General features: G+C 29.0%; 1 protein-coding gene across 1 annotated transcript in view; it reads left to right on the plus strand.

Annotated features, from left to right (window-relative positions):
- LOC113375856 (putative inorganic phosphate cotransporter) overlaps positions 1-20,978 on the plus strand; it is a 236,291-nt gene that overhangs the window by 203,258 nt on the left and 12,055 nt on the right. Inside the window, exon 2 of the mRNA XM_026615807.1 lies at positions 19,382-19,687. Coding sequence (XP_026471592.1) covers positions 19,382-19,687 — 306 coding nt within the window. The remainder of the gene's footprint in view (positions 1-19,381; positions 19,688-20,978) is intronic.

A 20,978-nucleotide genomic window follows, 5' to 3' on the forward strand; every position in this document is an offset into this window, starting at 1 on the left:
TCATAATAATACCTTAGATCATAAGTCTTGAACCAAGCAGCTTATAGAACATATAATAGTAAGAGTTCTGATTGCTGTTGTAACAATAAATAAAAATCTATTATATTATAATTCTTTTATATAAATTATTCAAATTACTATAAAGTCAAAGATATTACTGCTCTAATAATATTTTATTTGTGGATTTTAAAATTGCAAAAAAAAAATCTTTTCATTAATGTGTAAAGCTAATATTTCATATAAACTATTCATCTATATCAAAATAATTTTTATTGTTCATAAACAATTCAACAACATTGCAAAATATGTATTTGCAAACTCCACTGCGCTGATTTGCTCTGATTGTTTGGTCTTTGACTTTTTATGAAAGTCACTTGGTTCGAGTTATCTCCTTTGGATCATTTCTTCTAGATGATGATGACGTTGGGGTTGTATGGGCTTGCACGACTCTTATTCACCCGCAATAAATTAGAATGAATGAGAAATATTATGGAATTGAAGATAATGGCCAAGACCAAGACCAAAGTTCAAGAAGTAAAGTTTCCAATAGTTACAGAGGCCAAGGTATTAAATCTTATTATAACTAAGTCCAGAAATGATGGTGATAATTATGATGAATGTAAAGTTAAGGATGAGTCCCAGAATGACTATCAAAATGATAATTCTAGATGGCGATCAGGGTCGTAAAGGTGATCTGTGGTGGAAGGGCTCGCGAAAGCCGAGGAGGGAAGAGGTGGCTTTCGAGGTGGACAAGGTGGTGGGTCGTAGATATACTAACGGAGATGAAAATGGTGATGATGGGAATCGTGGTGGTGATAGAAATAACTACAGGGTTTTAGAAAATTTCCATTTCTTTGTGTGCCCCTTTTCACAGCTTATAACGTCAAGATCCGTTTGGTGAAGAAGTCCAAATCTGCAGTTTTTGGAATCTTCTACCTGAAAATTAAGTAATATTAACATAGAACGCGTTAGTTTCAGAATATAATAAAAATAACAAATAAGTATAAGTATGAGAAAATGAATACAATTTCTAAATTCGACCAAATTAATAGAATATTGTATTGTTTCGAATATCAAAACAAATCATTGTCGCGGTTAAAATAATTCCAAATGCGCATATGCCTATGGAATGATGTTATTTTCAAGCGTTTGTAGTGAATTCAGAATGACTGGGCTTTGGCTTTAAGATTCAATTTGCGCTTAATTTCGATAGCAAAACCCTAGTTAGTGAACTCTATTTGTATATTATTTTTCTATGTGTATATTATTTTATGGTTAACCATATTCTGAATAGTTTCAGCAAGAAATATATATAATATATATATATATATATATATATATTTGTGATGTGCCAAGTCGAATCAAGTGATTCGAATCATTCGAACCAAGATTTTACTGTGAATCGAATCAAATCGTACGAAGGCGCTAAATATTTACTGTGATAAAATATGTATAAACACAATTTTTTATAAATATAAAAAAAATGTTTAAATTTAATTGATTATTATATATTATAAAAAAAATAATAATAATAGATAACATAAATATAAAAAATAAATCCTGAATTAAATCATGCGAGCCACCCGACTTTAATACGCTTAAATGTATCAACCGACTCCAATCGACTTCATATGACTCAAACTGCATGAATCGACTTCAAGCGGCTCGAGCAATATGACTTCAAGCGACTTCGAAACAGATACAATGCGTCGTCGATTTATTTTACGGAGCGCTGAGAGCGATTTTGTTTGTGAAATATCAATACCCAATTTTGATAATAATTAAGTGTTTTAGATTTAAATGTTATCAGATTAGACCACTCAAAATTATGAAACGATTTTCGGGAATTTCAATATAATTCTTGTTTGAAACAATTACTAAACACCAGAAAGCCAATAAATCATATGGCAAATTTACAATGAAATTAATTTTCAGCTCTGATTTTAAATCTGATCCTTTACTGATCATATAGCAAAATAAACAATCGACCCATGATCCCAAAAATTATTTTATATACTTTGGTGATGCACAATTGTTTGGTAATCTATTATTGTAACTTAATTTGAAGATATGATTCAACCACCTTCAAAATTGAATTATTATTATTATTATTATTCATAATTTTTAGTTTACAATTTTTACTTTGTTGGTTATATTGGTTAAACTAACAATTTTGATTATAATTTTGGAACACTTTTACTAAATAGATACATCCACGATTTTTTTTGTCGGTTTTATTCTGATTCGAATCATTTGAATCGGGTATTTTCGAGTCGGTATTTACTAATACATACATATATACATATATATATATATATATATATATATATATATATATATATATATATTGAATGGTAGAGTCTTGGATTTGTGTATATTTTGTAGAGTTTCGAACAAGAATCCAAAAATAATACAAAATAAAAAACAAGAAAAGTTTTTAAAAAAACAATTTCTTTATTTAATTATTTGTTTATTGTCGACGTTTCGGAACTAGGTACGTTCCATCTTCAGGACATCTGTTAAGAAACATGATCTTGATGAGATTTTAGCAAACAATATGTTTAGGAAAAGAAAATAGATTTTTCTTAAATAATGAATTAAATTGTAAAAAATATAATAATGTACAGAAATATGATAATATGTTCAAAATAAAAATGATAAAAATAAATGAGTGGATTATCAGAACAGGATATTAAACATAATAGAAATTTTTTTTATTTTTTTTTGAAAGTTATGGAAATTTTTTAAGAAAAGGTTAATGACAAAGTTGAATTAATTACCTGTATGTTTGAATATTTGTTAGCACTTTTTCACTAAACAAGCTTTTTTAACAAAAATGATTTTGTGAGTTAATTTTCCGCCGAATAATTAGATTTTGTAAATCAAAATTACTAAAAAATTTGTCTTTTTTAAAATTATTATTTGAAAACACAAATAATATTGTTCTCTGGATGTTGTTCGATTGGCTTTCGAAAATTAACTAAATGAAAATGGAGTGCCCTTTGTAACACGTGTAAACACTTGAACGAGAGATGTGAGATTGTATGTGTGTGTTTTTATATATGTCAGGGTGTGAATACTTAAATTGTTGATCTTAAAAGGAAGTCGATATTAATTGTTTGTCAAAAAGTGTAAAAAATTTAAATATGAATCATGTAATAGGTTGTGATCTGATCTAATGTTGACACTGTTAGAAACATTTATGAGGATGAGACAACTCTCCGCGAATAACCTTCTAAAGATGCAACTTTCGTGATATAAAATCTTTGGAGTGAAATTAAATGAATGGGCGTTTTCTATAGAGTGTTGTACTAGGGTACTTTTGAAATTTTTTTGTTTATGGTGGACCACACTTAGTTCATGTTGTCTCATTCTCTTGTGTACATATTGGGAGGTTTGTCCAATATATTGAAAAGCACAGTCATTACAAGAAACAGAATATACTACATTAGTATTGAGATTGGATGGGGTGGGGGATTTAATGTTCGTAAAGAATTGGTTGAAGGAGTGTAAGGATGAGCCTGATACTAAAATGTTTTCTTCTAACAAAATTTTGGCAAAATAATAATATAAATCTTCAACGTATGGTATGCTGCAGTAAATAAGATTGGTGTTTTTGATGTTAGTACTGGTATTGGGAGAATTAATTTGTGTTTTTAAGAAAGTTCGTCTTTTTTGAATAACTGAATGAATGAGATTTTTTGGGTAACCATTTTCAATTAGAGTTATTTTTACTAGGGATAAATTTTGTGGATGGAAAGTTTGGTGAGACAACAAAATAGCATGGTCTGTAAGGGAAATAATAGTGTTTATCTTATAGTTTCTGGGACAGTATGAGGAATAGTGTAAGTATCTACCCGACCATGTCGTTTTTCTATACCAATTTGTTCGAATAAAGTTATTAGTGTTGTAAACGGATACATCCAAGAAATTAAGTCTGTTGTTATTTTGTAGTTCATGTGTGAAAATTATATTATTGTTAAAATTATTGAAGAGATCTAGTACTGTGTTTATATGATTTTTGTTAATGATAAAAAAAGTGTCATCTACATATCTAATATAAAAGTTAATTTGAAATTTTAAAGTTGAGAAAACGGAAATTTCTAGTGTTTGTAAAACTAAGTCGATGATTCCGGGAGATAAGGGACATCCCATAGCTGCGCCTTTAATTTGAGAATAAAAGTTGTCTTGGCAATGGAAATAGGAGTAATTTAAAATAGTGTTGATAATATGAGTGAAGACTGTTTTCGGAAAGTCAGTAAAGTTACAAATTGTGTGCCAACGTTTATCGATTGAGTTTAGGATTAATTCATGTGGGACACATGTAAAAAGGTTGACCACATCTAAGCTTAGAAATAAGTGATTTTCAGGGATATTGCGGTTATTAATTAAATTCACAAATTGGTACGAATTCTTAACATAATAGGGAGAATTGATTGTAACATTTTTTAGGACATCAGAAATGAGTTTCGAAATATTGTAAAAAGGAGAGCCAATGTAGGAGACAATCGGTCTGAAAGAGCATTCAGGTTTGTGTATTTTTGGAAGACAGTACATCTTAGGGGAGATAGGGTGTTGTATTTTTAGGTTAAAAGCAAAATTCTCAGAAATTAGTTTTTTGTTTTTCAGATCATTGATTAATTTAAAAGCTATTCTAGAAAAACGTTGTGTGGATGATTTAAAATAGTTAAAATCCTTTAAATCCTTAATGTCCTCCTTAAAATGTCCTTAACCTACTTAAAGATGATACAACATATAATATTTTAACAGAAGATCCCACACAACGTTTTTCTAGAATAGCTTTTAAATTAATCAATGATCTGAAAAACAAAAAACTAATTTCTGAGAATTTTGCTTTTAACCTAAAAATACAACACCCTATCTCCCCTAAGATGTACTGTCTTCCAAAAATACACAAACCTGAATGCTCTTTCAGACCGATTGTCTCCTACATTGGCTCTCCTTTTTACAATATTTCGAAACTCATTTCTGATGTCCTAAAAAATGTTACAATCAATTCTCCCTATTATGTTAAGAATTCGTACCAATTTGTGAATTTAATTAATAACCGCAATATCCCTGAAAATCACTTATTTCTAAGCTTAGATGTGGTCAACCTTTTTACATGTGTCCCACATGAATTAATCCTAAACTCAATCGATAAACGTTGGCACACAATTTGTAACTTTACTGACTTTCCGAAAACAGTCTTCACTCATATTATCAACACTATTTTAAATTACTCCTATTTCCATTGCCAAGACAACTTTTATTCTCAAATTAAAGGCGCAGCTATGGGATGTCCCTTATCTCCCGGAATCATCGACTTAGTTTTACAAACACTAGAAATTTCCGTTTTCTCAACTTTAAAATTTCAAATTAACTTTTATATTAGATATGTAGATGACACTTTTTTTATCATTAACAAAAATCATATAAACACAGTACTAGATCTCTTCAATAATTTTAACAATAATATAATTTTCACACATGAACTACAAAATAACAACAGACTTAATTTCTTGGATGTATCCGTTTACAACACTAATAACTTTATTCGAACAAATTGGTATAGAAAAACGACATGGTCGGGTAGATACTTACACTATTCCTCATACTGTCCCAGAAACTATAAGATAAACACTATTATTTCCCTTACAGACCATGCTATTTTGTTGTCTCACCAAACTTTCCATCCACAAAATTTATCCCTAGTAAAAATAACTCTAATTGAAAATGGTTACCCAAAAAATCTCATTCATTCAGTTATTCAAAAAAGACGAACTTTCTTAAAAACACAAATTAATTCTCCCAATACCAGTACTAACATCAAAAACACCAATCTTATTTACTGCAGCATACCATACGTTGAAGATTTATATTATTATTTTGCCAAAATTTTGTTAGAAGAAAACATTTTAGTATCAGGCTCATCCTTACACTCCTTCAACCAATTCTTTACGAACATTAAATCCCCCACCCCATCCAATCTCAATACTAATGTAGTATATTCTGTTTCTTGTAATGACTGTGCTTTTCAATATATTGGACAAACCTCCCAATATGTACACAAGAGAATGAGACAACATGAACTAAGTGTGGTCCACCATAAACAAAAAAATTTCAAAAGTACCCTAGTACAACACTCTATAGAAAACGCCCATTCATTTAATTTCACTCCAAAGATTTTATATCACGAAAGTTGCATCTTTAGAAGGTTATTCGCGGAGAGTTGTCTCATCCTCATAAATGTTTCTAACAGTGTCAACATTAGATCAGATCACAACCTATTACATGATTCATATTTAAATTTTTTACACTTTTTGACAAACAATTAATATCGACTTCCTTTTAAGATCAACAATTTAAGTATTCACACCCTGACATATAAAAACACACACATACAATCTCACATCTCTCGTTCAAGTGTTTACACGTGTTACAAAGGGCACACCAGTTTCATTTAGTTAATTTTCGAAAGCCAATCGAACAACATCCAGAGAACAATATTATTTGTGTTTTCAAATAATAATTTTAAAAAAGACAAATTTTTTAGTAATTTTGATTTACAAAATCTAATTATTCGGCGGAAAATTAACTCACAAAATCATTTTTGTTAAAAAAGCTTGTTTAGTGAAAAAGTGCTAACAAATATTCAAACATACAGGTAATTAATTCAACTTTGTCATTAACCTTTTCTTAAAAAATTTCCATAACTTTCAAAAAAAAAAAAAAAAAAAATTTCTATTATGTTTAATATCCTGTTCTGATAATCCACTCATTTATTTTTATCATTTTTATTTTGAACATATTATCATATTTCTGTACATTATTATATTTTTTACAATTTAATTCATTATTTAAGAAAAATCTATTTTCTTTTCCTAAACATATTGTTTGCTAAAATCTCATCAAGATCATGTTTCTTAACAGATGTCCTGAAGATGGAACGTACCTAGTTCCGAAACGTCGACAATAAACAAATAATAAAATAAAGAAATTGTTTTTTTAAAAACTTTTCTTGTTTTTTATTTTGTATTATTTTTGGATTCTTGTTCGAAACTCTACAAAATATATATATATATATATATATATATATATATATAGTACAAATTAATTACACAAATATTTTTATGAATTACTGAATGCTTTTATCTTTTCTCTTACCACTTTGGGAATAATTAAGTGACAAATTTAAATATCCTTCACAAAGACTTTTTAATGCACAATCCATTTGTCATTCTGCGACAATTCCTGTCTTTGATTACTGACTACCATCCCTCACAAATTCTGATTCAGATCTGAAAAATTATTTGAAATTGTCTCATTGCCAAAGAATTTTGTAATGATATTTGTAAATAAGTTAACGCTGAATATATTATTAATTTTTACTTCATTGTATAGAAATGTATTTTATTTTAAATTTATTTAGGTGTTGCTTTTATTATGCTGAACTGTAAACGTTTAAATTATTAAACAATATTAATTTAAGTTTTAAGCAAGATGAGTAAGTTTAAACATTTATATAGAGAACATTTTGTTTGTCGATAAAGGTTTTGTTGGTTTTGATGTAAAAAACTATGTCGATTCTCTTCCAGATCGTTTTAATTTTAATGCATAGATGTACACTTTAGAGCATTTTCACAAAATGGTTGGCCTACTGGCAAGTACAAAAATCATATTCTCAATAACACATTTACAACTTTTGTTGATTTCATTGTCATTTTTTTACGCTTCAAAAAATGTTGATGCAAGTTAAAAATTGCTATATAATTTTGCACCATTAATAAATAATGGACTAAAATTAAAAGTGAACAATAGTGACGACTTGTTACATATATAAAAGACCGAAAGTTTTTAGTTGTCAATGAAATAGATTATTGATTGTGTAAGTTGAAATAATTTTACATAAACATTTAAAAAAAACTAATTTTGGTAATAAAATTGAAATTAAATTTTCAATACAAGAAACGAGTGAAACCGAGTATTTACCTAATTAACATGGATTGCATATAATAAATAAATTTGATACAAATAAAAATTAATTTTGACATATGACTTACTTATTGATAGTTTCACCATGAGATGAGTATTTGTTATTTGTGCATATAGAATAGTTTATTTATCTGTCCATAACCTTGATTTATTTCGCTCTAGTCAATTTTGTAACTAAAATAATTATTTATATAAGGGTAATAAGTAAGTAAGTAAGTAATAAAAGTAAGAAACTTTGAAATATGAAATTATGGTATGGAAAATGAAATATGTATTGTCACTTGTTTGCGAGCACGAATTCATGGCATACATAAATTTAGTTGAATCTGAACCCGAATAACAAACGAAGCCTTATAATCGTTAGTTTTAAAAATCTATTTGAATTCTTTTAGAATAACTTTTGTCCAATTCATGTATTCATGTAATTATAAATATTCTTTTTATATTTTTATTTTATGGAGTAATTAAATGCGGTTTAATTTTGTATTATGTAATTTTTTTTGTTTTAATTTCAATAATTATTATACTATTAAATAATTAACATCTAGTAATATTGATAAATAATAACATAAATTTAAATAAATAATAGTGCAAAGGATAAAATTTACATAAAAATAATATCCGTAATATGATGATTTAATATAAAATAGAAGCAAATAATAATAAAAATAAAATTAATAAATAATATAAATAAAATTTCTGAATAATAAAGTAATACTAGAAAAATAATAAAACATACACATAATTGTATTACGTAATAAAACTAGAAGTATTTTTGGTCAGTTGTTTTGTTCATTTATTTATTCAGATACAGAATTAGATTTATTACAGTAAAAAATTAACATTATTATTGAACTAAAACAACATTAAAACTCAGTGAAATTGTTATACAATTAAACAATTTGAAAAAAATGTAATAATAAAACAGGTTATATGAATTATAATAGTTATATAATGGACCGGCCGTGGTCCCGTGGTAAGAACGTAGGCTAGCAAATCCTAGTCCCGGGTTCGAATCCAACCTCGGTCGGTTCGGTATCAAAGCAGCTTGATACCAAATTTTCACTTGAAATCATAGATTTCAAATATGATTTCAAGTGACAATGGCCTTTCGTGGGCATAGCTGTAGTGACAACATGCACTATTACAACAATTGTAATAATAAAAATTCAGCACATAGAGATGAGACAACTGAGTTACGGGATCCATCCCGCTGACATAGCTTATACCTAGCCACAAGATCCTCCTTGCTGATAAAGCATATTTTTAACTATATAAGTAGCAAGATCTCTACATTCGACGAGGATAATCTTTGCCAGTACTTACACCAGTCCAGTTATATAATTATATTGTAAAATTCAGTTATTTTATATATTTTATTGTAATTTTAAGAAATAAAGTTTTTTTTATTTTATTCTCGAATAACGAGTATAAAATTGGCGCAGTCGGTAGGATTGAATTCGGGATCGTCTATCGCAGATATCCATTGATTTCAATCATTCAGAATTCAGAACCAATAATTAGTAAAAGTGATAGAAAAATCAATAGGATTGAATTCGGAAAGGCCTATCGCAGGATTTCCAATCAATTCAAAGGTGATTGTAATTCATAGTGTGCAAAAGTGCAAGTGAAAAAAATATATTGTGTGAAAAAGTGCGAAGAGGAAATTCGCCGAAACATCTGGAACTGGTGAGTGAAAAATTTTAATTGATAGTAAAATTGCCATCCTCCCTTATCCTTCAATCGCTGGAGATAAGAAAGCAATTTTTACAGTTTAAAATTTTCTTAATTAATTAATTGATTAAATAATATATATACAAGTTTATTTTATTTTTGCATTCCATTGAAACATAATTCCACGTACGCGAATTAGTTTATGGAAATTGGTATTGATTTTATAGAGAACTTAGCAAACTCATTAGCAAATATGTCCATTCAAAACATCCCCAAATTTGATCATATATTGATCGACACTATCCCAAGTTTTGGCGGTAACCCCGCAGAACTAAATTCATTTATTTCAAGAGTTAGGGAAATCAAGAATAGATATCATGACAGTAGTAATCCGACATGTATACAAAACGAAATTATTAGGAGTGCAGTTTTTTCGAAACTATATGACAATGCTAAATATGCTATTGAAATTGCCAATGCTAGAGAAATAGATGATATAGTTAGGGTACTAATATCAAAATTTTCAGACCGTAGAGATGATATATCCTTAACTTTTGATCTCCATCATATGAGACAATTACCAAATGAAACCGTTTATCAGTTCTATGAAAGATTTCAAAATTTGATTACAATTTATAATAATTATATATACTTACACCTTACAAACAAAGAAATCATCTTAGATAGATGCAACAACTTCCAAAAAAGCGCCTTGGCCGTATTTATAGCACATGTTAAACAGCCATACAGTTCACTTCTCAGAAATCGTAACGTTTCGTCATTAGAAGAAGCTTTAAGGATTATAGAAAAGGACGACTATGTTAGTAGTGTTAGAGATGACTCAGACCACTTTAGATACAATGGTAAAAGAAATAGTAAACCACAAAGTTATCAGAAAAACGGCTCCAATTTTGCACTTCCCAGAAATTCAAATACGGTAATTCCAAATTATAAGAGACAACATCATTTCCAACCGCATTTTTATACTCCACAAATGTCCCAACCAAATAATTTCCAAACAAATAACTTCCAACCAAATAGCTTCCAATCAAATAACTTTCAAACAAACCAAATGACTCAACAACCATTAAGACCTAACCAACAAAATTCCCCATTTCCAAATCAAACGAACAATACAACAAAAGGTTCTGACTGGACACCAATGAGTGGTGTATCAACTATTATTTCCGCAAAAAACAAACAACGACATAACAGACTCTACAATTTAGAAAACATTGATTTAGAACAAGATTCATACTCTGACGAACCACATGTGGATTTTCAAACGGACGAACAACGACAAAATCAAACATAGTTGAATTTCACAGTTTTCAAAATTATTCTCTTCCTTATATTCAAATAAGAAATCCAGACCTAAAAATTTTAATTGATTCAGGCTCAACGAAATCATTTATTTGCCCAGAGATTGCTAATAGATATTTCAAAAGTTCCATTTATTTTGACCCCTGTACAATAAAAACAGCTCTATCAACGCACACAGAAAATTTTGCATGCAACATCCCAAGCTTCAGTGAATTCCAAAATAATGAAAATCTTTCATTCCATCTATTTAAGTTTCACGAAACCTTCAATGGGTTGTTAGGAATTGATAACCTTAAAAAATTGAAGGCGCTCATTGATTTTAATAATGAATTGCTAGTATTACCTAATACTAATTTAAAATTACATTATTTGAAAAGTCCAAAAAAAATACTTTTTAGTCAACAGATACCAGAAAGATGCATTCAAAAATGTAAAGTCCCAGTTAACATTAAAGAAGGTGAAATTCTAATTACAAGGCAAAATTTTCCAAATTGTTTCATTCCAGATACCGTAACATTAGCAAAAAACAATGAAGCCATAGTTGAAATTCATAACCTAACAGAAAACGAAATTAATTTAACATTAACCAAACCTTTACAAGTAGAACTCACAAACGAAATAGAGTTTTATAATTTTTGTACAGACAAATCTGACTCAAATATAGATTTTTCGGATATTGAGAACCTAATACGGACTGACCACATGAATTTCGAAGAGAAAAATGCTATTTTAAGAATTTGCAAAAAATATAAAGACACTTTTCATAAACCAGATGACAAACTGACTTTTACAAACCAGGTTAAACATAAGATACGCACAACCGACGAAATTCCTGTCTACACCAAATCCTATAGATACCCAATAATCCACAGAGAAGAAGTCCAACGCCAAATTAATGAAATGCTTGACCAACAGATTATTAGACATAGCAATTCACCCTGGTCCTCTCCCATTTGGGTCGTTCCCAAAAAACTTGACGCATCCGGAAAACGTAAATGGAGAATAGTTGTTGATTACCGCAAAGTTAATGACAAGACAATAGATGACAAATACCCTCTCCCAAATATTTCGGACGTTCTAGACAAACTAGGTAGATGTTATTATTTCTCAACTATCGATTTAGCTTCTGGATTCCACCAAATTGAAATGCACGAAGACGATATTGAAAAAACAGCTTTCAGTACAGATGACGGACATTACGAATTTTTACGCATGCCTTTTGGTTTAAAGAATTCCCCAGCCACCTTCCAACGTGTAATAAACAATATCCTTAGAGATTATATTGGCAAAATTTGTTTAGTTTATCTTGATGATATAATAATTTATTCAGTATCACTTAATGAACATATAGATAGTTTGACTAAAATTTTTCAGAGACTCCGAGAAACCAATTTTAAAATTCAACCAGATAAATCTGAATTTCTCAAAAAAGAAACAGCATTTTTAGGCCATATCATTACACCAGATGGAATCAAACCTAACCCAGATAAAATCCAAGCTATCCTAAATTTTCCAATACCTAAAACTCCAAAACAAATAAAAGGTTTCCTTGGACTATTAGGCTATTACAGACGATTTATAAAAGACTTTGCTAAATTAACCAAACCGCTTACCAAATGTTTGAAAAAAGATGTAAAAATTGATTTGAATCCTGAATACATTCAATGTTTTGAGACTTGTAAAAATTTGTTAATTAATGATCCTATCTTACAATATCCTGATTTTTCCAAACCTTTTATCTTAACAACTGACGCTAGCCAATTTGCTATTGGTGCTGTTTTATCACAAGGTGAAATAGGAAAAGACAAACCGATCGCATATGCTTCAAGAACATTAAATGAAGCCGAAATAAATTATAGTACCGTAGAAAGAGAACTTCTAGCTATAGTTTGGGCCGTCAGACATTTCAGACCTTATTTATATGGAACTAAATTTAAAATTATTACCGATCATAAACCTTTATCTTGGTTATTTTCACTAAAAAATGCAAACACTAGATTAGTTAGATGGAGGTTGCAACTAGAAGAATTCGATTATGAAATTTGTTATAAAAAGGGCTCCTTAAATACTAATGCAGACGCACTTTCTCGTATTAAATTAGATAATGATAACGACGAATTAAATTTTAATGAAATTATTGATTTTGACACTGATATGCAGTCAATTATAGCACAAGCCGAGATTTCTGAATTACCTGATGTAGATGAATTAGATTCAATTGTAAATGAAATACTTGCCGAACAAGTCCCAGATGATATTAATGTAGATGATAATAATACAGTCCACACGTCACACGAAAATCCTATTCTAGAAATCCCTATATCTTCAAAACCAATAAATTATTATGATAATCAAATTTTTATTAAAATTGTAGATACACTTTCAAGTAAACCAAGAACACAGAAAATATTTAATAAAAATAGATTAATAGTTGAAATAAATCGAAGAGAAATATCAAAAGAATTGATCAATATTTTTAAAGAATATACCACTAGTAATAAATCTTTTGCGTTGTATGTCAACGATAGCGAATATATTGCTGACATTACAAACATTTTAACTTCTACTTTCACTTATTCAGCATTTAAATTAGTTATATGTAATGATTTTAAAGAAGATATTATTGATGTAAATAAACAAAAATTAATAGTAAAAACAATTCACGAAGATTGTTCTAACCATCGAGGAATTAACGAGAACGAATCGCGTATTAGACAAAAATATTATTGGCCAACAATTCGTAATGATATTACTACTTATATTAATAATTGTACATTATGTTCTACTGAAAAATACGACAGAAACCCACCAAAACAAAAATTTTCTATTTCCCCTACAGCTTCGAAACCATTTCAAATTTTACATTTAGACATTCTTACAATTAGTAAACAAAAACTTGTCACAATCATTGATACATTTTCTAAATATGCGCAAGCATATCCTATTGCTTCTAATATAACGCAAAATATAATTAGAGTTCTAATGTTATTTATTTCTCATTTTGGTGTTCCTGATACTTTAATTATGGACAATGGTCCTGATCTAAAATCTTCTGCCTTACAAGAATATTTGAAAATGCATAAAATTAATATCCACTACATAACTCCTTTACATCCAAATTCAAATGGACCTATTGAACGATTTCATTCTACTATTCTAGAACATATACGTATTCTCAAACGCGAAAATAATAATCTTAGTATTCTTGACATTATCCCTTATGCTATTAATGGTTATAATAGTTCTATACATTCAGTGACAAAATTAAAACCATTTGACATTATTTCAGGTCATCTCTCTACGAGATCTCTTTTTGACATTGACATAGAAACAGAAATTCTTACAAATTATTTAGAAGACCATAAACAACGAACAAAGTTAATGTATGAGAAAATTTTTGAACAGAATTATAGCAACAAAGACAAAACAATATCGAAACATAACGAAACAAGACATGATCCTTTGCAATACGACGAAAACACACGTGCATATTTAAAATCAAACCCGCGAGACAAAACCGCTTCACGTTACAAACAGATACAAGTACAGAAAGATCTAGGAAATACAATTCTTACTGACAAGAATATTACGATACACAAACAAGAACTCAAACGTCCAAAAACTAATACTCAGCAAATCCCACGTGAACAAGATGTTGTTGTTTCAACTAATGATATTACACCTAGTACTAGCAGCAAACAGTGATCAAATTTTTCTTCAAGAATTAAATACAACTGGAATTTTACCTTTTGAATTAGGAAATGCAAAGTTAATCGAAAAATATCATATTTTTATTCATTATGTTAATACAGATTTGATTAAACAACAGATTACTAATTTGGTTACAGATTTTGATACACTTTTATCTATTTTAAATAATAAACATAACGATTATTTGAAAAGATTAGATTCATACATTTCTTTGACAAATACTATGATTAATGTTATTAAAGATAAATATAATATTATTAGACCGGTTAGAAGAATTAAAAGAGGACTTCTTAACGGACTAGGTAGCATAATTAAGGAAATTACAGGGAATTTAGATGCACAAGATGCCAAAAAGTACGATGACGCTATACGTATATTAGAAACTAACGATGAAATTTATGCAAAAACATTGAATAAACAAATGACATTAAATAATAAGTTAATTGAATATTTTAATGAAACAATTATTAATATTAGAGAAAATGATGTAATATTAAATAAGAAATTGAATGATATCAATGATTATCTAAAATTCGGTAGTTTTAGTCATAATGAATATTTTATAGCTAAAGATAGTTTAGAACAAATTAATTATAGTTTAGTTATTTTAGCAAATATTTTAAACGATTTAGAAATATCATTAGATTTAGCTAAGATGAATTTAGTTCATAACTCAGTAATTAAATTAGATGATTTGAATTTTATGATTAATACTGTAAAGAATTTATACAATGTAGAATCATTACCATTTCCCATAGACGATAGTAATCTTCACAAATATTATAATTTACTTAATATTCAATATTATTACACAGACGAAAAAATCGTTTTTCTTATCAAATTTCCTATCACTCTACCCGAAACCTATAAACATTATAAATTGTTTCCAATTCCAAATACCGAAAATAGAGTCATTATTCCACCTAAACCTTTCCTTACAATTGGCAACAATAACTATCAATTTGACGATACAAATTGCAAAGAAGTTTCAGAAAAATATTTTTGCAATATTAGACACATATTATCAAATGACGAAGAATGTATCATAAAATTATTACAACTAGATAACACTCACATCAAAACATGCAATGAAATTCAAGTCAACATTACACACAATATTATAGAGAAAATAAATAACGCACACTATATTCTTTTACTAAGCACACGATCAAGAATCGATATGATTTGCAATCATCAGGAAGAAACTAAGTTTATTAAAGGAATTTTTCTTTTAAAACTCCCACACTTATGTAAATTCAGCATTGACAAGAAAAACTATTACAATCAAGAGTCGTCTATAGAAGGAAAAGCAATTATTTTACCAAGATTGAATTTCAACTACCACATTTCAAAATCATCAGAACCAATTGCAATCAAGTCAATTCAAGTAAATGAGCTATCTAAAATTAAAGAAGATCAAGAACAAATTCATAAACTCTATGCAAGGAAGACTGGAATTAACAACAACAGCATCGTGTCAATTATCATGTATATAATACTTATAACTATCATTATTTATATTCTGTTCAAGTATTGCAGACAAAGATTCAACAAAAAGAAATTACAAATTACTCCAGAAGTAGAGACACCCCAGGAACAAGAGAGCCACAACCAACCACAACCACCAACCTGCACCCCGAGGTTTTTCATCTAGGGCCGGAGGAGTTACGGGATCCATCCCGCTGACATAGCTTATACCTAGCCACAAGATCCTCCTTGCTGATAAAGCATATTTTTAACTATATAAGTAGCAAGATCTCTACATTCGACGAGGATAATCTTTGCCAGTACTTACACCAGTCCAGTTATATAATTATATTGTAAAATTCAGTTATTTTATATATTTTATTGTAATTTTAAGAAATAAAGTTTTTTTTATTTTATTCTCGAATAACGAGTATAAAATTACTGTTTGGCTTGCCATCTATAATAAAACAAAACGTAGTTTGTAAGAGATTCATCACAACTGCTCATAGAACCCATAAGTTCTGATCGCTGTTCAAATAAACTGAAAAAAAAAATAGTTATATGATATTACAGATAATAAATTGATTAAAGCTGCGTAAAATTGTTGAATCTCTGAAAAATAACTAGTGGGGCGCATGTCATCGTGCCTTACGGCAAATTGGTGGAACTTTCCGTACCAAAAATTATTATTTTTTTAAAAAGACTAACATTTTGAAAAAATATAACTTTGAAAAAAAATAGATTTTTGAGAAACTATAAATTTGTCAAAAAATTACTTTTGTTAAATTTTTTTTTTTTTTTTGAAAAAGATGTTTTCTTTATTTTGACATATTTTGAAAATTCTCAACTTTTTCTCAAAGCAATCGTACTGCTTTAACTGCATAGAGACGAACTGTCAAAGCGCGTAAGCGCCGCGTCGCCGTTTAACGGATGAACATTGGTACGGAACTCACAAAATTTATACTTATTGTTAAAATCTCTGTAAAATATCTGATAATTTGATGTGCATATGTCTACTGATCATTTTTCACCGCCAAATCGCGTTTCTTTTTTACTTTTTTTACTAGATCTCCGAAACCTCTAGACCTACCTTCATGAGAATTTGATCAATTCTTCATCTTGTCAATACAAGTAAAATGTTTTGAATTATTAAAATCGGACGCTCCGTTCTCTTAAAAACCGAGTTACCATTTTTGTCACTTTTTGTCCCGTATCTTCTCCTTATCAATACGAATCGAATGTTTTTTGAATTATTCAAATCGCTTCCTCCGTGTTCCCGAAATCGTCGACAAAAATTTGTATCCGCACACACATACAAACACGCACAAACACACGCACACATACATCCATTTTTTCTAAGGTATGCCAAAATATTCAGGTACCTTTGAAAAGTGAAGATATACAAAATTTTCATTTTCGATTTTTTGCTATTACTATAACTTGCCCTACGGGAAGTTAATAAGTTTATGCGTCTAGGATTATTCTTTATGAATGACAAAGTGATTAGAAAAAATATTCAGAGGTGAGAATGTTAAATTGTCAAAAACGATTTCTACAGCTACACTGCGAAAATATTATACTTAACGCTCTTCTCGGTATTTGTATTTATTTTTCGGAAGAATAACGAAAATCTATAGAATTGTGTTCTATATGCGGGATGCGATTAGAAATTAGTACAGTAAATTGAGAAAAGACAATTTAAACTCACTATTGACTCAAGAATTCTTAACATAAAACAAGTTGTCGATAATTTAGCTACTAAGCTCGAATAATTTTTTGTAAGTGGTCAGAGATTTTAGTAAACTGATAAAATCTTTTGATATTATTTGAGCCAGCGGGTACAAATTTTTGTCTGAGTTTACTGGGAATTTAATAATAAGTACAAATTATGTTTACTTTTCTGTGGGTTTTGATATTTACTTCGAAACTTAAAAATAAACTAGTGGTGTATGGCATCGTGCTTTAAGGAAAATCGTGCTGGAAGCATCACTAAAATTTGTCAGAATTTGTTCACAAATTCAGAATATATTGAAGTATGCAATGTCAAACGAGTAATGTAATTTCTTACATATTTGTTTTAGATAATTATAATTTTGAACGTTTTTAATAAAAAAACTAATTTTATTTTTTTTAACTTCCCGTAGGGCAAGTTATAGTAATCGCAAAAAAATCGAAAATGAAAATTTTTATATATCTTTACGTTTTAAAGGTTTCTGAATATTTTGGCATATCTTAGAAAAAATGAATGTATGTGTGTGTGTGTGTGTATGTGTGTGTGTGCGTGTATTTATGTGTATGCGAATACAAATTTTCGTTGACGATTTCGGGAACACGGATCAACCGATTTAAATAATTCAAAAAACATTCGATTTGTATTGATAAGGAGACGTGCTGATTAATTTTTGGCGAAGGCAGGTCTAGCCGTTTCGAAGATACGGGGCAAAAAGTGCCAAAAACGGTAACTTAGTATTTAAGAGAACGGAGCGTCCGATTTGAATAATTCAAAAAACATTACACTTGCATTAACAAGATGAAGAATTGATCTAATTTTCATTAAGGCAGATCTAGCGGTTCCGGAGATCTAATGAAAAAAGTAATAAAAAATGCCATTCGGCGGTTAAAAATGATCATTAGACATATGCACATCACATTATCAAATATTTTATAGAGATTTTAACAATAAGTATATTTTTTTTTTACATTTCTATGGGTTCCGAACCAATGCTTATGCGTTAGACGGTGGCGCGGCACTTGCGTGCTTTGACATTTAGTGTCTATGCAGTTCAAACAGTACGATTGCTTTGGAAAAAAGTTCAGAATTTCCAAAATATGTCAAAATGAAGAAAACATTTTTCTTTTCAAAAAAATTTTGTTTTCAAAAAAAAATTTTTTTTCAAAAAAAAGTAATTTTTTTGTCAAATTTATAGTTTTTCAAAAATCTAATTATTTCGAAGTAAAATTTTTTCAAAAATGTTAATCGTTTTTAAAAAAATAATAATTTTTGGTACGGGAAGTTCCAGCAATTTGCCTTAAGGCACGATGCCTTAATTGCCTTAAGACAGAATTCTACTTACAGCTAGTTCACTCTATAATTAATAAGGCAAATGAGAGTCCTGATTACAATAAGCAGTATATATATATATATATATATATATATATGGAAATATAATAATAAGGATAAATAATAATTTATGATTATTTGATTCCTCAGCTAATCTTCCGACGCGGTATGCGGTGGCTGCCCTCGGCCTGATGGGCATGGCTGTGATCTACGGTCTACGCGTCAACATCTCCGTGGCGATTGTAGCCATGGTCAACCACAGTGCCCTGGAACATATGAAAATAATGAAGACAGTTGATACAGTGGTCCTGACCAATTCCACAGATAATGCATGCGGCTTTCAAAAGGAATCGAGCGATTTGCACGAAGAAGACGGACCTTTTCTATTTACTGCGCAGCAGCAAGGATTGATATTGAGCAGTTATTATTGGGGATATCTCGTGTCAATGATACCTGGTGAGTAGATTTTTACAAAGTCATACCATTAACTGGCTGGTAAATATACTAATATATATTATAAAATCGTACTCTCTGAAATTGTACGGTAAAATAGCAAATCGCACATTAAAAATGTGATCATGATCAGTAGGATACAGTTGTGCCAGGGTACGGTAGTGACAGTTGTCATAATAGCTAAACTATACGATTTTGTCATTGGGTCTCGAGCAACAAAGATGTAGTATGATTGTTCCTATTAGGGAATGCAATACCGGTATACCGGTATACCGGTATACCGAATTACCGGTAAACCGCCCGATTTTTCGGCGGTATTTTCGGTATTATTACATAAGCGATATTTGATATATAATAAACTAAAGTTTAAATTTCTCGGAACAAATTTATCTTTAAATTCCATAATCGCATAAACAGCTATATCTTCAAGTGATTATATAGGATAAACAAATGCCAAATATTATCTCAACTCGTCATTAAACTGAATATTTATTGCTTTACTAAGGGCTTCATATCGTGTTACATTAAATAGAATTGGAATGATAGATAATGATGTTTGTTTCATCTTTTGTAAAAATGTAACGATTTTTTAAGTGATATTTGCGCCAAAATATTTTATATCATACAAATTACCCCTGCGTAATATTTATTTTTTTCTAACTTTATACATAATAATTATGATAATTACTAAATATTTTTGCTTCTTATTACAATTATAAAATACTATTTCTCGAAAACGTTTCGAAGTTTGAAAATACTATAGAAGCATCACATTGTTTTAAATAACAATTATAGTAACTTATTATTTATCTCGACAAAGTATCCGATCTTAAATTAGTGTAGAAAAATTATTTTTTTAAAATATTGGAGATTATGCTAATTTAACACATCGGATACAGACAATACAGTTTATTATAATAATGTAATAAGATCTTTTATGAGTTTTTGGTCTTTCTTACTCATAAGTTTGTTTTTGGTGAAAATTACTCAATATACTCGATAGTGATAATGAATTAATTAAATTGCATATACTGTTGTTAAATTATCATTTAAAAAAATAAACTTATTGTTTTATTTTATTGTTTTTATTGTTTAGTTGAATATAGTTGTAGTTGTATAGTCATTTTTTTTATATTTGTACTAGTAACTTTCAATTTTGTTTACGTTTGTTTAAGATAATAAAAATACCGGTAATTTACCGATATTTCGGTTTTAAAATGAAAAATTACCGAAATACCGGTATTGAAATTTTCCATCGGTATTGCATTCCCTAGTTCCTATTATTGCTTTCAGT

The sequence above is a fragment of the Ctenocephalides felis genome, unplaced genomic scaffold (genome assembly GCF_003426905.1).
Source record: "Ctenocephalides felis isolate EL2017-DRISC unplaced genomic scaffold, ASM342690v1 CF-g0.4_SCAFFOLD_01886, whole genome shotgun sequence".
NCBI lineage: Eukaryota > Metazoa > Arthropoda > Insecta > Siphonaptera > Pulicidae > Ctenocephalides > Ctenocephalides felis.